This window comes from Chrysoperla carnea, chromosome 1 (assembly GCF_905475395.1).
Source record: "Chrysoperla carnea chromosome 1, inChrCarn1.1, whole genome shotgun sequence".
Lineage (NCBI taxonomy): Eukaryota > Metazoa > Arthropoda > Insecta > Neuroptera > Chrysopidae > Chrysoperla > Chrysoperla carnea.
The window spans coordinates 79,613,109-79,630,026 of record NC_058337.1 but is presented as its reverse complement, the minus strand read 5'-3'; the positions used below and the strand labels follow the sequence as shown (position 1 = coordinate 79,630,026).

General features: G+C 29.3%; 1 protein-coding gene across 2 annotated transcripts in view; it reads left to right on the top strand.

The window, feature by feature from the left end:
* LOC123305008 (neuropeptide F receptor) overlaps positions 1–16,918 on the top strand; it is a 97,214-nt gene that overhangs the window by 62,757 nt on the left and 17,539 nt on the right. For both annotated transcript variants that reach the window (XM_044886598.1, XM_044886599.1), the window contains exon 6: positions 8,583–8,975. In XM_044886598.1, the coding sequence (XP_044742533.1) occupies positions 8,583–8,906 (324 nt within the window). In that variant the 3' untranslated portion in view covers positions 8,907–8,975. The remainder of the gene's footprint in view (positions 1–8,582; positions 8,976–16,918) is intronic.

Sequence of the window (16,918 nt, the reverse complement as noted above, 5' to 3'; positions counted from 1 at the left end):
AGTTTAGTGAAATATTTATTAATCAATAATTTTTACACATGACTTAATTTCGATAACATATTAATTTTTTTATACTGTATGGTATTTGATATTTTAAAAATAAATATTTGGAGTAAGTACCTATATAAAATGGAAAATATAAAATATAGATTTAAAAATAATTTTACTTCAATTTTTTTTTTTTTCGAAAAGTTTAAAACAGTACTTGTTACACGATAAAGAAACATATAATAATAATTTGAACGAATGAACATTTGAATTTTTCGAAGTATTGATTTTCTTAAGTAAATGTACCTATAAAATAAGCCTGGCGTAAACTTAAACGTCTAGATAACTTTCAAAAGAAAAAACCTCCGTAACCGGCACTAGCTACAAATCATTAAAGTCAGCATTAATGAAAATAATATTCGAATCAATGCCGGCAATTTTATTATTTGACGGAATCGTGTAGGTTTTGTCAGTAGTGCCATATTGTGACAGTTCTTTTAAGTTAAGGTCTAGTATTTACTGTTTCTAAATGAACAAAGAGAGAAAATTTTATTTTCCATTAATTTAACCACCTTCAAATAATCTTGAGTTACAACATTTTTCCGAGCTAAAATTGACTTTTTGTATTTTGTACTTCAAAAATGGAATATGCTATTGTGGTAATAAAAGATGTCGGTTTGTTTTGCTTTAAAAGAAGAAAATCCGAAAAAATCAGTTAGAAATTCATTTGAAAATTTTCATCTTATTTGTCAATTATTTGTTTACCTATGAATAACTCACAAAATTATCACTCCCGGCGAGTTTAAATTTTTTAAGCTTATTTATGTCAGCTGTAGAGTAATAACATCTAACACATCAAAAGTTGGAAAACATTTTTCTTTTTAAAATTCTGCTGAGGCAATGTAGGTTGGTAATTCATTTGATATAGAAAAGATATTGCTAAATGAACTGCCATAAAAATAATAAACTGCTATAGAAAAACAACAAATTTTCCGACAACTTATAAAGTTGTCGGCATTGTTATTTATAATTAAATTCGCCAGTGCTGGCAATAATACTTAAAAATATTTAGGGCGCCGGTCACGGAGGTATTTCCATAGCGTGTAACCAAACTGTTTGAAATTCAATGAAGTAAGTTCATCATTCGTGTAGATACAAATTAGTTAAATAGAAATAGATATACTATTAGACATAAAATAGTTTCCAAAAACATACGAAATGTCTAATTAAAGGCATTATTGGCCCACAGAAAATGCTTTATGGCGATCATAAACCTATCCGTGTGCCAGACTCCAAATTACCATCACAGGTAAGTTTTAGAATTATAATTTTAAGAAGCGTAATATTAAATAATAAATTAATTTCTAATCAACGCAAAATAATCGATTTAATAAAAGTTTTTATATGTACAATTATTGTATGTTATGCAACTTGTGATACACAATAGTATAACTGTTGCTATGCTTATTAGAATTTGCCATGAAATTGCAGCTTGTGAATTAACCTTACGCTGATATGAAAAAGTAAGCTTAACCGTAAAAATTATGGAAATGTTTATAAAATTTGCACCTATAAAGTTAGATAAGATATAAACACAATTGAAAATGTATATTAGACTTTAATATAGGGGTGTATCTAAAAGGGCTGTACAATGCTGCCAGATATAGTACTTCGAAAAATAAGTGGGTTAGCTAACGTGAAATGGTATTTTGCTATTTTTAATTGGGTAATTGGTTATGTTGACATTGTTTTATGACAACCAACATAAAATTAAGTTTATTATCAATCTATTTGCATAGAACGTGACGTTTCAGATTTCATCCCAACCCCCTATTTCATAAGTTTATAGTAGTTAAACTTGAAGTTCAGTAAATAGTATACTACAAATACGGTGCTCTTGGTAAAAGTTTATCTTTATAGTTAATGTTTGGCAGTTTTGAAAATTAACTTGCAACTTATCTTAAAATGTCGTTAACTACTAAGCGCATACATTAAACTTCTAATTCAAGATTTCGAGATTATGAAATGCACCTAGTACTTCGTTATGTGGATAATTCAAATTATTAATCATTGAAAATGCATGTATGTGAACTAATATATATCCACAATGTTCTAATAATCTACTCTATTAACGCCATTTTTTGGTGTACAGAATACTTGTAAATTTTTTTTTGTTGCACACAGTTTTCTGAATCTTAATTCAATACTTTCCATCATTTACCTCTTTGGGCGTTTGGTTGAGGGGGCGGGTTTTGGCGGACTTAATTTGTATGTAGGTTGTAGACTTTTTACCCCCTTAGACAATGATAACATATCCATTTTTAGACAAATAGCTTTTCACGTTAGGAGAAAATTTCAACTTTAGTACCCTCTAGCTTCCCAACTAAGCAATTTCACATTAAGGCAAGTTTTGCTAAATTAACTTATTTTGAACTGTAATAATATATCTGGTAAAGCGATGTCGAGAACTTTTAGGGACACCCAAATATTGCATTCTATTACAATACAATAACGTCAAATTTTTTGTTTTTAAACCTTTACAAATAAGCTCACATAGTTTTTATGTTGCGCTAACTAATTAATACAAGTAAGATAGAGTTCGGGTTTTAACAAATCTACCAGGACTTCAATTATTTAGTTTATTTTCGTCATCCAATTAGCGATTTTATTAAAGGCAACATTCAACTTTTTTTAATTATTAGAAAATTTTTAGATTTTTAAGACTAAAGCTTATTTTCGAATGGAAGGGATGGATATATTTACTTGTGAATAAAATTAATCAATCTTGCCCAGATTCATTTAGAAGCGTAAAAATAATTCTATATATAATAAGAGAATGAAAGTACTGGGTAATAGACAGTTTTAATTCAATCTGGTGGGGCTGTAAAGACGTACAAAGCGTTTAAAACGACGAATGAAAAGGTTTTGTTTTTGTACTTGGGAATCTCTCAAAACAAATGTTTGAATCATAGCTAGGAACACTCTTGATTTAAACACTTTTTAAACCAAAAACCAAATCCAAATCGGTTCAGCCGTTTGAAAGCTATAAATAAACATGTTAAACACATAACCCCTTTCTCTGTTTGTATCGGGGATTAAAAATGGCTTTGAATAGGAGTATTTTATTATTATTCCTTGAAAAATTAATCTATTAATTCTTTTCGTTTGCACAGGAAATGTATATGCAGCTATGTGTTTTTTGAATGAACCAGCAAATGTATATATAATTACCTACGTAAAGAAATCTACTTTGCTAATGCATTAAAAAAAGTTAATAAAATCTACATTAGAAAAAGTTGCAGATGGAAAAACTACATTAGATAATAGGAACAGATATTTTATGCCATAATAAAGAATTCCGTGAATAAATTAATTTTAGATTCTTATTAAAATCATTCCTTTTACTATTTTTAATAGTTAATATTATTTTACTGGAAAAGTTCGCAGCCAGAGAGAAATCGATTTATATTCAATAATTATAACAATAATCTCGGAGACAACCAGCATGCGTATTCCGTGGATAGTATAATGAATATAATTTAATAAGCCCTTCCATTTCATTTAAACTACGTCCAAAACTTGAATCGAACATTGAATCTCTGGTATTTGCAACTAAAGTCTTAACAATTTGACCAACTGTGTGAATGACATGTGCAATTCAAAAAATCAAATGGCAAAATTTTAAGTCAACTTTACTAAATTTATTCGGTAAATTTTGTAAAGTTGAACGAACCCTATGGTGTTCAGAACAGCCACTCTAACCTAGCCTAACCAACTAAATTTAATGTCATTGGAGTGGGAATAATTCACATACAATCGTGATCACAGTGGGTCGAGTGGATGAGACACTTGCCGCGAATGCAAAAGATTCATGAGGTGTGTTTTCATTTCAAGTTTATTCGAAACCCGATTATCTAAATAGTGTCTTATAAAAAACATATATTTATTATTATGTAATAATTTCTCATTATCATTCTCACTCTCCATTAATTATTACGATGCCACAGACAGACACACACATATAACGGTCAAACTTACATCACCCCTTTTTTTTAGTTCGGGGGTTAAAAATACCCTTAAATGAATTAATAGTTGGTACCTACTTAAACTGTGTAAAATACTATTATGAGCTAAATTTTTCTCATCCTGAAAGGGATGTATTTTAACAAACTTGCCCAGAAATGCTCATCTTAATTTAAATTTTAAAATATGTAATATTAATTTTTTTTAAATATTATTTTTACTGTAATTTCAACTTCAGCGGTCACATATACAGCACTATAAAAATATTAATATTTTATTATAATTAATTAATGGAGTATTCTTAGAGCGATAAAGCTTTGTGACCCCTAAGATAACATTTATCTTGCTTGGTTCTTCACTTGAAACAATTTTTTTATATTTTTAAACATATTTACTGGAACTAGAAAATATAGAATATTATAACATATTCTGTATTTTAAAAATAAACAACATTAAAATCAACATTACTTATACAATTTTTTAATTTTATATAAAATGTGGGATAATATAAATTATTTACGCAAGTTAGATTACAAAAGCTGTTTTAATACCGAGATAATAGCGTTTTTATTAAAATACCAGGAGACACCCGTTGAAATGTCATCTATACAACTACATTGACATAACAATCATAATAAAATTATTATGGGTGTTTCACATTCTCTGCGAAAATTTGGAAAGTCTAACTATCCATTCTTATTATTTTGATAGCTACTCAAAAATTTTAAGATTTTTGACTAAACAAACAAATGCACTAAAATTTTTTTAAAATAAAACGTGCTCGTTTTTCTGATGTCACTTAATATTGTTACATCAGATAAACTAATTCAGTGATTCAATCTATAAAAAGGGAAAAAATTACACGACTGAGAAGCCGGAGCTAATTGCATTTGACTTTCCTGAAAATTTGTCTGTTTTTACTTGATACCAATGTTGTAAATCCAATAACATAAAAAGATTCAAAAAATATCCCTACCCTAGTAACAATATAACTCCTGATAACAATCAAAGGACTTTTCCAAATAAATATTCCGTTGCGCTAGAGCTATGTACACTGAGTGAAATTCCTCCTAAGAAAATTGAAAATAGCCAAAGATAATTGAAAATAGACAAAGTTTATTATATTTAATTTTAACTAGGGTCATTTCTGTTATCTGCTAAGCAGGATCGATGATAATTTTAATAAATTTTTTAGACGTACAGGTATCAGTATAACACCTACACTCCTTTCCAAAGAGGTACACATAAATTTTTGATGTAGATATATATGACATTCAGGCGCAGTAAAGTTGAAATATCTGAAGATTTTATAAAGTTTTCAAACTTTCCAGATCTCAAAATTGTTGAAAACTCTTTGTTCATAGGACATAAAGCGCAGCATGAAGGATGGTTCAAGAATAATTCATTTATTTTTTAAGAATTCAGTGATATTTTCTGGAAATTTTTTTAGTCTAATAGAATTAAATAGAATGCCATGGTGATAAAGAAAATGTAAATTCATTTTGAAATTTTCCACGGTTGTTTATTAGGTTGTAAACACTTTGTAAAAAAAGTTGACCTTTTTTGCGGGGTAGTTGGGGGTTTTAATCAGTTTTGTACAAATTAAAAAAAAGACTATGCATCAAATAAAAAAAAAAATTAAAAGTTCTAGTTGTAGTATTTGTGCACATTTTTTTCGACTTACAGCTTCAGAATTGCCTATTTTAAAATTGAATTTTTTTGCTCATTCAATCAAATGAAAAAGTATTCATCTTGTAAACCGTTAAAGATAGAACAAAAGTTTCAATGTAATAGTTATTCCTTATTAAAAAATTAACAACTATTAACTTTGAGTTTGAGTTTGAAAGCCACTAACTTTGGGTCTTTCTTTTTATCTGTGATGCCAGTTTTTCACTAGTTATCACTTATGTGCTGAATTCTCGAACCAGAGTTTTACATTCTGGAAACTTATCAGAGCTAGGTTAATATTGATCACGAATTTGAAAAGTATGACCCAAACTTAGTAGCATTACATATTGGGTTTATCAAAATTGGATAAAATTTGGATGTGATAGAGCAAAATTAAATTTTTTGGATTCTGATGACGTCATGAAGTTAATAAATTTGATTTTTTGATAACACAGGCAAATTTGATCGAACCTTATTGGAATTTTTGTTGAAACCCACTAATTTTGGGTCATTCTTTTCAGCTGTGTTGTCAATTTTTCGCTAGCTTTCACCTATGTACTTAATTCCGGTACCAGGACTACACATTCTTGAAACCCATTAGATCTAGGCTAATTTTGATCACAAATTTGAAAAGTATAACCCAAATTTAGTAGGATTACATACTTTGTTTATTGAAATTGGATAAAATTTGGATGTGATAGAACAAAATTAAATTTTTTGGATTCTGGTGACGTCATGAAGTTGATAAATTCGACTTTTTTGAAAACACAAGCAAATTTTATCCGATCTTAATGAAATTTTTTTGAAACCCACTGAATGCCAGAACCAGGAACGCACATCCTGGAAACCTATTAGAGCTAGATTAATTTTGATCACAATTTTGAAAAGTATGACCCAAATTTAGTAGGATTACATACTTGGTTTTTCAAAATTGCCAATATGGTGTTTTTTGATACCTTTTAAAGAACAGCGAATATATTAATAATTTAATCCAATTTTGTTTGTATTTACTCTGTATTATTTTCTTTATTAATATCAACAAAATTTCGATTTTGGAAGTTTGGAGGCAGTTTCTTATGCAAAATACCCCAGTATCATTTACGAGAGTTATGAGTTCCTTGTTTTGCTCGGAAACGTAGGGAGAAATCAATACTTTAATTTGATACTCTATCATTTGAGCAAATTTAAAAAGTTTATCAGATTAAATGTATACAGACTCTTTAAGGTAAAATGACACGATTATGGCGAATCTCCCCCCTAGTTGCCTTTACTCTTATGTTAAATACCAACAGCATACGAATTTGACTCAAAATCGTTAGAGCCGATCCCGATATATATAAGGCGCAACCTAAATTGTTGCCACCAGCGCTATGTACCCTTGTTACGGCCCTGCATAGTAGTAAAATGTAAGGATTGTCAATTTTTTTAACCAAGTAAAGGTACTCTAGGTTTTTGGTGGTAGGAAAAAAATAATTCTGCCAGGAAAAACCCGGGCATATCTAGTCCATATTGTACCTATCTTTAAATAGTATTAATTTTTATGCGAAATTTCGAAATCCGTGCAAGTGCAGTTTTACTGTTACGGACTCTAGGGCTACTACTTTTATTTTGGACATCATAACGTTTAATAAAATGAAAATATTTATTTAAAAATTGTCAAAAATACCTTTATGAATAATATTTTTTTTCATAAAGTCTCAAAGAAGAAAACAGATTTTACCCATTAAGATTTTGTGATTACGATTTATTATTAACATATTTAATTTTTATAAATTATGTCAAGAAATAAATTATCACTTGTTTTCAGTATCAAAAAGAAATGATTGTTATTACAGGCGAAATAATTATTTTTGTTACAATAAATTATAAACATCTGTTTCCTATTTACTCATAGTATTTTTTCAATAGTACCTACAAATGAATTTACTATCATATTGAATCGATAGTTACGCTTAACGTTATTTTTTTCAAAAATTAAAATGGTTTAATTGTTACCAGCTTTAACTATATCTAAAAATGATGAAACTTAGTTGAAAATAATTATTAAAATAATTATTCGAAGCATTTCACTTATTGAAAGGATTCTGGCTCAGCATCTTAAAAAAATATTCGAATAATACCAGTAAATCGATAGTTTGGGCATTAAATTGGAAATAATTTTGATAAAAAATACGCGGTAATAAAGGTTGGTTTTTTCTTCTGGTTGAATCTATTGAACAACAAATTCACATGAGAAGAAAAGCAGCGAAAATAATTATATTTTAGAAATCTAATTTCTATTCTAGAATACAATAGAATACAATACAAAATTATATAAGATAGAGAGATGAAAATTTCTAGGTAGCTTCAACTAGTGAGCATAACGTAAGACGAAAAAAAAAAAAGTTCTAGAAAATAATTTGAAAAATTTTCGAAACAAGTACAGTTGGCGGTTGGAAGGCGATGTTAAGCTGCTTTTTTTGGTATGTTATTTGAACCTCTTAGGTAAGTGCGAACGTTTTACAAACAACACAAAGTTGTGTTAACTGCGTAATAAGTAAAAAACTGAAAAAAGTCCGAAAATTTGGAGAACAACTTTTTGTGCTTGCAAAACGGAATTTCATACTCTTAAGGGGCCCAAACAACATACCAAAATAACAGCTTTATATAGAATTTGAATGACGTACATTCTGATTCTTTTATTTTCTAAAACACTAGCTGAAGCACCAGTGGTTTAGGAAATTTTCGCAGATCGTTATTCTTAGTTTGTTTAATATATACGACTATTTGCAAAAAAAGGTTATTTACAAAATTTGCCCCCAGTTTCTAACATGACGCGCATATTCACACTAAAATTAAATTTTCTATTATAAATTTCCTATAAAATTTAAATTAATAATTTTTTTATTTCAATTTTATTCCAGCAAACAATGTCCGTATCATACGCCGTATGCCATATGATGGGAATGTCGTCAGCCTGCTCGAATCCATTATTGTATGGTTGGTTAAATGACAATTTTCGTAAAGAATTTAAAGACATATTATGCCGATCCGGTGCACCATCCGGTGGTTCAATAAATGATCGTGGCGAAACGACACGTGCAGCACCACCATTAATCAATAATCATCGAAATCATCATCATCACAATCGTAAATTTGAAACGACAACAATGACCACAACAGAGAATGGACATCCATTAAATAATACAATGGAAAATACAGAAATGTCAGCATTAACTAAATGTTAATATACAAGAACTGATTTTAACAATTAACAACATTATCATCAATTAATATTAACATCAGTTTTAGTTCTGGTAAGTGATAAAGATTATTTTTGATGTTTGTCTATAATAGCAGTTCTTAAACAGTATACTATAGCCTATATATTAAAGCGGTTCTCAAACAGTACTTTCTAATATTTTTATAACAAGTTAAAACAAACAATTGATGGAGTTAATTGTTGAAATACCTTGTATAGAAAGTGTTAAACGTCAGTGCTTTCATAATTTTTAATAAATTAGAAAAGTAAAAAAAAAACACAATTGAGGCGACTGAAATATCGCCATTTATTTTGGTATTCGATAACTTCGCAAAGTATGTTCTTGAATTTTTTTCGTTTGTCTAGAATTTGTCATAAGACCTCTAGTAATCTGCAATTTTTCAAGGCTTTATCTTTAATAGTTATGGAAAAAATTGTCACCAAAAATTTGCCTTTTTGTACTCTTCTGTACTTTTGTCTCTTACTTTTTTATGAAGAACTTCTTTTTACATTTAAACTTTTGTTCTATCTCTTTTACAAGATGAATCCTACGGACCCAAGACCCAATTGACCTATGTCACGAACTCAGCTCACTTTGTCCTGAGCATGGTATAAGAATTTTAGCTTGATATCTCTTTTTGTTTTTGAGTTATCGTGATGCCAGACAAACAGATAGGAGGATAGGATGACAGATAGACAGAAAACCGGAAATGGACTAATTAGGTAATTTAATGAACACCTATATCAAAACTTTGTTCGTATCATCAATATTTGTACGCGTTACAAAGTTGGACCTAAAATTAGCACGCTTTTACGATTTTCATAAAATTAATATGTAAGGGGTTTTTGGGGCTAAAAAATCGATCTAGCTAGGTTTCATTTTTAGAAAATTTCGTTTCATCCGTGGTTTCAGGAAAAACTGAAACAAACTGCTTAATACGACTCTTCCTGGCATCTACTGGTGTTTATCGTAGTAAACGGAGTAAAGTACATTAGCGGGACATTCAATATGGTATTTATGTGGAGACATTTTAAACGGTTCTTATATGAGGGATAAAGTTTGTGTCTTTTTAACTAAAAATATACCGAGCAAAGCTCGGTCGTCCATGAATATGAATATATTTATTTGCCATTTACAGTCTCAAGTGCTAAAGCTGAAGGGATGTTTCTGTCCTTTAATAACATTAATAGATTTTCTTCAATAACGTTAGCCTATAGATTTTCGAGAAAAACTTATCGCACTATCATTAGAACACTGAGAAACGGCCTGGTTTTGACCGACAAGACTAGTATTTTTGGTAAAATTAATATTCAAGATTTGAAGTTTTTGAATTGATATAGTCAAAGAATGCAGAATTAGGTATTCTGTATTCTTTGATATAGTTTATATTTTCAATTGAGAAAATGATTAGTACCTTCTCTTGAATATTCGAAGAAAACTGACAAGATATAACGGAATCCTACATTGAATGCAATACTACGCTTGTATGCAAGTTTTTACACTTAAACCAATAAAAAAGGCACTCAACTACTTAAAAATAAAGAAAAAAGCGACCACAAAAGTTAATTTAATAAAAGTTTAACAAACGTACATAATTGAATTAATTCAAAAAACAACAATACTTATTTAATTAAATACATGGGGAGGATGAAGTTTTTCAATTTTATAAAACAATAAACATCATATAAAGACAAAGAAATTCACAAGCACTTACAACGTACCCTTCCTTGCTTGGAAAATACGAACAAAGAAAAACAATAGGTAGGAGAAATTTATCTTTTTTTTTATGCTTATACATCATAAAAATGGAACAAAATAATATAAAAGTCAATATAAATATCATAATTAAATTTTCAAGCAGGAAACAAACCGAAAGGCGGAAAAAAAGTTATATGACAAGTGGGATTTTTTTTTTTTTTTTTTTGTAGAGTAGAAGAGGCACTTATTATCAATTTTTTATCATGATACAACAAAATTGAATTATTAATGGTAATAAACATCCCTTTTGATATACAGATTTTTGTATACGTTAATAATATGTCTTTGAATAACTGTAATTGAAAGCCTTCAAACTTTTATTACAAAAAATTTGATATTATAATATATCAGCGAGGACATATTCTACCTCTCAACTTACATTTGAATGTTTAAACCGACAATGGACCCAATGAGGTGGTTATTAATTTAACTTTTGGTATGTATGGGTTAGGCTAGGTTATATTGGCTCTCCACAAAAGGCACACTTAGGCTATAGAGCCCATTGTGATACCATATTTGTGTTTTACTACCTTTCCGCTGATAATTTCATTTATCAGCTCCTCAATTTCAGAGGCTAAGTGCACCTCCTTCATCCATATACCATGCACTACACCAGCCCATCTCAACTATTAATTAAATTAATTTTGTTGCGACGTCCGGAATCGAACCCGCTACTCTAGGCATACCGCAGACGGAATTGGTTACGCCTTAACCAACTGAGCTAATAGAGAGACAATGTATGATCTAATTGGAATGTATGTATGCATTATACTTTTCCCTCCCGTGTAAATTTGAACCAAATATTCCACCCTTAAAACGCAATGCCTGTTAATTTAACAATTTCGAAAATTTTTTTTTAAATTACAAATTTTTCGTTACTTTTGTACTTCCAAGGAAATCCTATTTAAAGCTTGGAGGTTTTCGGGAAGATAGAAAATCGAATGCCAATGCGATCTTGTTATTCCAAAGATGATACTTTTGAAGAATTATATTTAATACTCTAGGAGGAAAAGATAGGTACTAATTCTAAAAGAAAATTTTTGAGGTTTCTAGAAATTCAAATAAATTTTAATTTCGAATTTCGATCATATTAAACATCCCTGCAAATAAAATGGATGTTTCTGAATCCCTGCCTGCCTGTCTGTTTGCCACCGCTAGTCTGGGAAAATAGTTAAATAATTAGTATATTACCATAACGATACGCAATACTCAACCAACCCGATATTTTCATGTGGTAATATTTTTGATTTAGTATGATTGTAATTAGATTTAATATATGCTTAAGAATGGTTAATTTTTCTAGGACTTTTAAACAACCCTTCTTCTGTGACTATAAGTCCTAGAAAATAAGTTTTGCATAGCCTATATGCATTTTACACGTTAAAACTTGTGGAAGTAAATATTTAGTTCTTTTTAAAAATGGAAGTTGTCCATTAAAACGATCTTCCAGGTTAAAGTCAAGGTGTGACCCTCTTGAATTTCAATAAACCTTAATACTTTTCCCTCAAACATTTTTCACTCTTTACTTCATAATCAAAAATTTGGACTTGGGAAATTATAGTGAGTATCCTTTATTTTAAAAACGTTTATAATGAAAAAAGAAGCACCTTTAAATACATTATCGGATTGTGTTTCATGCAGTATCAAACTGTGAATACGCTAATATAGTTCGGAGTATTTATAGAAATTTTTTAATTACGTAAATGTTTACAAGAACAGGTATGTTTAAAATAAGTTCTCTTGCTTATTCCAACATATTAGCTTCACCATTGAATGACGTAGCGGTAGGCTTATAATTTTCATAATGATAATTAATTTTTTAGGACTTATTCCTTTTTCCGACCTTTCTATATTATTGAAAATCAGATTTTCCAATTAAGTTAAAATTAAACTAAAAAATAAAAGTTCCTTAACTTTTCATTGCTTTCACCTATTTTTTTTTAAATTTCTCTTATTACCAATCGTAAATCATGGGTTTTTCATTTCCAAATATGTGGTTATCATTGGACAGGAGGTAGTTTTCTAGACAAAGCGGCGAATACGTACAAGGACTTAAATTTTATAATGTTCATGGAGTTAACTTCTTGGTTAAATACAAAGAATTGAGAATTTTATCAAAAGCATTAGTGATATGATATACAGATCCAAAAACAATTCTTATACAATAATAAATCATAAAGTGTGCAAATTAACAGAAACAATAAAAATTTTCTATAGAAGAAAGCGTTAGTCATAAAAAAATACTTCGATAACAAACTAAGAAAACTTTTATTAACTAATATAAATACAGTACAGTAAAACATGTAGCAAAAATTGGCAAATTAAGGAAATTGAAATAAATCGCTCACTTTTTGCATAATCCTGGTGGAGGGTGTCTTAGATGTCAAATATTATTTGTAAACCATGAGTTAGTTGCGCAAAGGCAATTATCTATTTGATAATAAACAATTAATTGTCAATTAAATGGAACGATATATGTAAAAGTTAACTTAAAAAATTTATAAATAGGCAACATGTATTAAGTGTATGTTTATACATGTTGCCAATTTATTAAGTTTTTATAATTCAAGTTGTCTATTTATTAAGTTTTTAAGTTAACTTTTACATGTACCGTTCCATTTAATTAATAATTTATTGTTTATTAACAAATAGAAACATTAGAGCAACAAAATGGTTAGCGAATGATATTTGACATCTAAGAAACACAATCCACGAGATGTTAGTAAAAAACTGAGCGTTTTATTTCATTTTTCTACATCTGTTACACTTTTGGCTGTACTAACAGAGAAATTTTTAAAATTCAAAAGCATAATTAACAAAGAATAATTCGTATTAGATTTTCATTCTTGAATCACCCTCTATTCTGTTACTTGTGGCTTTTGTCACACATTGTATGTATAATTATGCAAGAAGTTCAGAGCACATTTAAAATTTTCCAGGTCTGGTCTTTTTAACCGACTTCAAACAAAAACGGAGGAGGTTATCAATTCGACTGTATTTTTTTGGTATATTAAATCGATTTACAAAGTGAATTCTCGATATCAGAATTATATCTAAACATAAAACTGTTGTTTCCTCAATTAAGTATTTATTACTATTAGACAGTTATTAAAAAATTTACTACGTACGCAATGTTAAGACGACGTAAAAGTAATTTTCCAAACAATTTATAAAACGTAAACAAATAAATTTGATTTTAATTTGATAGGTATCCGACTGTGTGAGTTTGTGAAATAATCATTTTTCATGGTAAATTAACTCACTTGGTTGTATTATTTGTTATTAAAAGAAAAGTATATTGACCTATTCTATTAGAGGTTTCCTTCAAATTATTTATCAAAACTATTTGTCAACATTAAGAGAACACTATCAAAATGCCAACACTATTTATTTACTTTTTCCGTTAGTGTTCGTTCAAGAAATTTATTTATTTTTATTTATCGTTTTTTCGAAATGCGGGAAATTAAAATTAATTAACCATACGTTTTTTTAATCTCAAATTTATCGTAATTACTGTTGACACTCGTTTGCGGACATTACAAAAAATTTCGATTAAATTCGTTTGGTGGGAAAAATTGCCTTTTCTCCCATGGATACCATTCAAAAAAGTAAAGCCATTTAAAAAGTTATAATTTGTAGTCTAAGGTCTCTATAAACTATGGATTTCAACGTCATTTTTACGCATAATTACGTATTTTTGAACTACGTATCTGCAGTAGGTTTAGCAATTTTGAGCTTTTTGTTACAAATAATATCTTGTACCTAAGTTAATCCATAAGAATAAAAGAATTAATTTATTTATCAAAAAACATCCGCCATATTGCTTCAATAATACAAACATGCAATGAAATAAACTTGAAATGAAAACTGTTTTTCTTTAAAAAATTTTAGTAAAAACCAGGCCCGTGCGCAGGAATTATCAAAGGGAGGGGTTCAAACTTTTGTTCGCTATGTTAGGCCATAAAGGCTATAAAAACGATATATTTTTTTCGAGTAAGAGAAGATTTAATTGGGTCAAAATGTGTTATTCAGTCACTATTCTTCAATAAGTTAATTCTGCGAGGTACAGAAAAAAACTTTCCCAAAACTCTGTATACATCGACCTCTAAACCTTGATGTATACTGAGCGAGGTCTAAACTGTTTAGCCGATATTCAGACATTGTCGATCTAAGGTAAGTTTTGAGACGACCCAAGGTTGCAAAGGAGATTTCATTCGCCGCTGTTGTAACAGGCAAAACTGCCAGACCGCGCAGCATTTAGTAGACAATCGAAAATGCAATTTTATTGCAAATATCGAGTGAAAAAAGTTGAACTTCGTCTACCCAGACGTTTCACGAATCATCGTGCAAAATTGAGTATTCTAGTCCAATCTTCAACTACATCAGTCTGTTATGATTCGGACCTTGACTTCCGCACTTTTATGTACTATTCATCGCAGATATCGCTCGTGATTTTGAAAATTTTGCTGAACTCGTCTCCAACGTTTCCTCTTCTTTCAATCAAAATCTGATTCGCAGCATCAGCTAGTTGGATAGCCTCACCAAAATCCAAGTTTTTTGTTTGAAGTACTCGGCTCAAAGGCAAAGTCAAAGAATGTACCGCCTCAAAATATGCATGGATATGTGATAAGTCAACGGAAATGCGTCTCATAAATGGGTGCATGTACAGGACTATATTGTTAGTTCAAAAACTTCTCCCTTGCACACGGGCCTGGTAAAAACATGAAAATCACGAAAGTGAGAAACGAATATTGCTATAGTTAATTATCTTTTGTCAAACGATAATTCAATTTTAACAACACTTTTCTAAGCAACACTTGTAATTGTTTCGTGAAAGTTTTGTTATAATAGAAGAGTTTCCTAGTCTATTGTTATGAAACTTTTATAACAATGTAAAAAAAGCCTACAAATAACAAACAATCTCATCTCAATAAAAGTACCTAATATTCATGTGTGTGTGTAGGTTTATATAATAAATATTATTTACTTTAATAAGTCCTTCAGGACATATTATTGTTGTACCACTTTTTTGGGATGATAAAATATTGTCCTATGTAATATTATACAAAGGATATAATCTTTTATATGAATATTATTTGAAAATTGAAAAACTTTTTCTGACATAAATATAAATAAACACAATTTCGTCAATTTTGCTATAATAATAACTTGGGGAGGTTTTTTCATTTCTTTTTTGTGTTCTTTTTAGAATGGAAAATAATAATTGTTTTTATCCTGGATGTTGTTATTCTTGTTTAAATGTTTTGTTTGTTTTTAAATTGCACAAAACATGGTTGAATTGACTTTCAATAGCGCTGTTTTATACAATGAATCGCTACACGCATTCGCGTAGAATATATATTTTACCTCTTGAAGGTTGAGAAACGTCCCTTTTAAGCTTTGTCTATATATATATAAGAATGAAAGCTAACTGATCGATCAACGCACAGCGAAACCGCTGGGTCTAGAACCCTGAACCCTGATTTTGTACACACGTTCCTTAACTAACATAAGTGAGCACTGAGAAGGGATTTTTGGAAATTCATCCCCTAAGAGGCTTAAAAGGGGATGCAAATTTTGTATATGGAAACTGCATGTTAATAATTTTATAGATAAATATAGATCAACGTATGTTCTAATGTTACCAAGGTTTTTTTTTAATATATACAATATTTACAATATTCAAAAAATAATCATTCTTCTCCCAAGCGGTAGGATATAAATGCATCTTTATAAATCCAAAATCTGAAACTATATTTAATCGTTGTACGCTGAAAAACTCGACCAATCAACAAACGCACCCGATTTTTATACTTTTTGGGTCAAAATTACCTTATCTACTAAATTTTATCGAAATTTTAGGTAATAAAAATTTTCGATTATTTGTAATTTAAAAAAAAAAATCAAGAAAATTGGGAAAAAAAATTTTGTTTTGGAATTTGATGAAACTCGGTGGATAGGGTAATTTTTATCCAAAAAGTATAAAAATCAGGGTAATTTTATGATTGGTTGCCGAGTTTCTGAGATATCGCAATATTTGGATCGATTTTAGTCCGTATCTCCAAAACTATTCAACCAATCAACAAATGCACCTGATTTTAATACTTTTTGGGTCAAAATAATCTTATAAACTGAGTTTTCTCGAATTTGAAGACAAAAAAAATTTCGCGATTTTTGCAATTTTTCTTTGAAAAAATCGAAAAAAACGCAAAAAAATTTACAGAGATACGCATAAAATT